The 3,179-nt window shown below is 32.5% G+C and overlaps 1 protein-coding gene across 1 annotated transcript; it reads left to right on the top strand.

Annotated features, from left to right (window-relative positions):
- Positions 1 to 1,465: 1,465 nt before the first annotated feature.
- On the top strand, positions 1,466 to 1,889 carry LOC140962542 (uncharacterized). The gene has a single exon (XM_073421493.1). The coding sequence runs from the start codon at positions 1,628 to 1,630 to the stop codon at positions 1,841 to 1,843; it is 216 nt and encodes a 71-aa protein (XP_073277594.1). The 5' UTR covers positions 1,466 to 1,627; the 3' UTR covers positions 1,844 to 1,889.
- Positions 1,890 to 3,179: the final 1,290 nt, after the last annotated feature.

Below are 3,179 nucleotides of genomic sequence, written 5' to 3'. Positions count from 1 at the left end.
AACTCATTTCTGATTGCACCCATCGGATCATGGTAAGAGCGTCTAGTAGCATCGCCCCATGATCCCCTAGGTATCACTGATAGTGCCTGCAAGAACCAGTCGATTATGATTAACGTACAGTACGGTCCCTTCATCTCATATATCCCGATCGAATCTGCAACCATTGGTTCATCGAGGGTTGCATATTAATTCGATAACTATGTGATAACTATAAATAGTGCCATCGCATGTACCGTTCGAGAACTCCTTCTCTAACGTACATCTCATACTCTGGCCATAGATTCCATGCACTATAATTTCATCAGATCACATAGGATATCCACACCCGCAGGTGAGCGGTGAATCCCCGACTACAATGCACTGGCTCCTATATGTTTCGCAACTGTACCCAACCTCGCCACCTGATGACTCTCCTGGAGCCAGTAAACGAGTCAAAGCACAGCCCTAGCATATAGAGCCTCAGTGTTGTCCCGGGTTGTAAGGACTAATGGTGTACAATCATAACCACGGACTTATCCTCTCGATGAATGATAACCACTTGGAAAGTCCGAGGGAGGGTTGTTCAGTATAATCATCATATGACTACCCATCTGCATGTTTGGACATCTCTATGCCCATACCAAGAAACGCAGTACACAACATCACAGATGCTAGTCTCGAGCTCAAGCGATCTTTATCGATGTTTTAGGCGGCTGAATCGACTAGGAACGAATTTAGATCATACAGTGTTTACAAATGAGTTTCAACATCGAATTACGATTCATTTGCATTAAAGTATAATCAAGGTCTTTATCTATGTTTGATGACATGGGTATACAGATAAAGAAATAACAAATCATGAACTAATGAATTATATTAAAATAAAGATTGTTAATTACAACTGAGTCAATAAAATCCCTAGCCAACAGTTGGCTTGTAGGGCATCTTCTCTAACATTTAGGATTCGAGACATTATCGGCATCGCGAGTAAAATGTATAGAGGTGACAATATTGTATATCATGTGTATGGTGAGGGATGATATTTGATTTATATTGTTGAACTTGTTTTCTTGCTTGGTTTTGTCATAGGATTGATTTGGAAAAAGTGTTTATTTCTGTCATATGTCCTAATTGCATTTTAAATCTGGCTCATAAAATAAATTTATACATTGAACAAAAAATCGTATTCAACCAAAAACAGTGAATAACATCTTTGAATCTTTATTATTTTATTTTTGCACATGGAACTATATCTCAAATTAATCCTGTAAACTTCTTCCCAAAACAAAAAAAAAAAAAAAAAAATCCTGTAAACGTTTATTCATATTTTTCCCTGGAAAAGAAATTTTATTGCATGCAATCTTAGAGCATACAAAAACTCACAATATATTTTAGTGCACTTCATATATTATCAACAACATGGATATTTTTATAAAAACACCGCAAACATACATTTTTATTGAAAAACTATATAAAATTATTGAATCCGCCATATGCATGATAGGAATTTTCCTTAAGAACCTAAGTCCACCACTATATATATAAATCAATCTACCTATATATACATATAATCTCACAAAAATTTCATCCATCCTGAAATCCATCTATCTCAAAAAAAAAAAAACACAGACAAAAATATATCAGCTCGATGAGGTTAGTCTACGTATGCGAAGAAGAGGAGAGGGACGTATGGAGACATCAAGCCCCTGGAAGATGTCCAAACTGCGGAGGCAAAGTGCAAGCAGTGGAGGTGGAAGGCACAGGGAGATTTTGCTATCTTCCTGTTTGTTTCAGGATCAAGAGGAAGTATGTGTGCACTTTGTGTTCTAAACGTTTGGTTTTGTATTCACATGCAATTATGTGATTTGTAATCCCTTTTCATTGAATTTTAATTTCTTACAAATTTATGATGATCAACTTAATTATATGAATTAATTAGCATGAGAATCGGTTATAGTTTTATTTTTATTTATAAATTATTTATATATCATTAATTGATTAAGAAGGGAGTATATAGATCGAGTCACTACCTGAGTCTCGACTCGAGGTATGATTTATTTTAATTTACAAAATATATACTATCTTGTTAAGCGCGACGAACAGAGAGACATCAGTATTATGTGGTAGCTAACTAGGTGTAATATTTTATAAACTTTAGGATTTAGGAATACTGATTTTTTTTAATCATATATGTTTATCATTTTGTGATGTTGATATTTCATTTATCAAATTTCGATCTTAGCCTTAAATTTTCTGATTTTTTGAATTCGTGGCATATCATCAACACTCCATTCGTGCCAATCTAAAAAACGAAGGTAACATACTAACATTGAAAATTGAAATTTGACAAAATAAATTACCAAAATCACAAAGAGACAAACATACCGAACCAAAAAAAAAAAAAAGTTTTATTCCCTTTTACTCTATTCTTTATTTATTGATAAAAACAATAAATTTTGAGCTTTTAAATCACTAATTTCATACACATATGATAACGTAATCTTTTTTTAATCATCCGTAGAATATATTAAAAAATTTAAACATGCTATTTTCGATTTATTATGCACATAATATACTATAATAAAGTTAGAAAAATGCAAACACTTCAGGGTTTCTTTCAAAATAAAAATCCGAATTATTTCTGAATAAAATGTTTTCAGCTATTCTTTTTTATTTTTTTGCACAGGCAAAAACCCCGATCTGGTAAAAAGTACAAGCCAGGCAGTTAAAAAGTATCTCACTCGATTAACTTGAAAGGTTTTTTCATACCACAGTATGAATTGGGTATAGTTAATAAGATGGAGTTGTCGAAACTCTACTTAAGGTTAAATAGCGAAATTCACCGTGACAGTTGACTTATTTTGCGTTTTGATCATGTAAACATCAAAATTTGGTCTCAGTGAGATAAATTTATTTATTATTATTTTTAGCTTAATTTTAATCATATTTCATCATATTATTGTCGTAACGTCGAAAATTAGTATTTGATGAGACACTATTATAGTTCTGAGTCTCAAGGGGTGTGAGTTTAAATAAGTTGGGCATGAAACTTGTAAGGTCCAAAATATGATAACGTAATCCAACTGCATGCAAATCTAGGAAAAATGAAAAATTACTAATTAAATTATTTTAATTGTATTTATTGAATGTAGTAGGCATGTTTACATGGTTAAAAGAGGGTTTTCTATTATAATGCATTA

This window comes from Primulina huaijiensis, chromosome 17 (genome assembly GCF_012295235.1).
Source record: "Primulina huaijiensis isolate GDHJ02 chromosome 17, ASM1229523v2, whole genome shotgun sequence".
Classification (NCBI taxonomy): Eukaryota; Viridiplantae; Streptophyta; class Magnoliopsida; order Lamiales; family Gesneriaceae; genus Primulina; species Primulina huaijiensis.
Note: the sequence above shows the minus strand (reverse complement) of the source record. Positions and strands in the feature narration are given on the sequence as shown.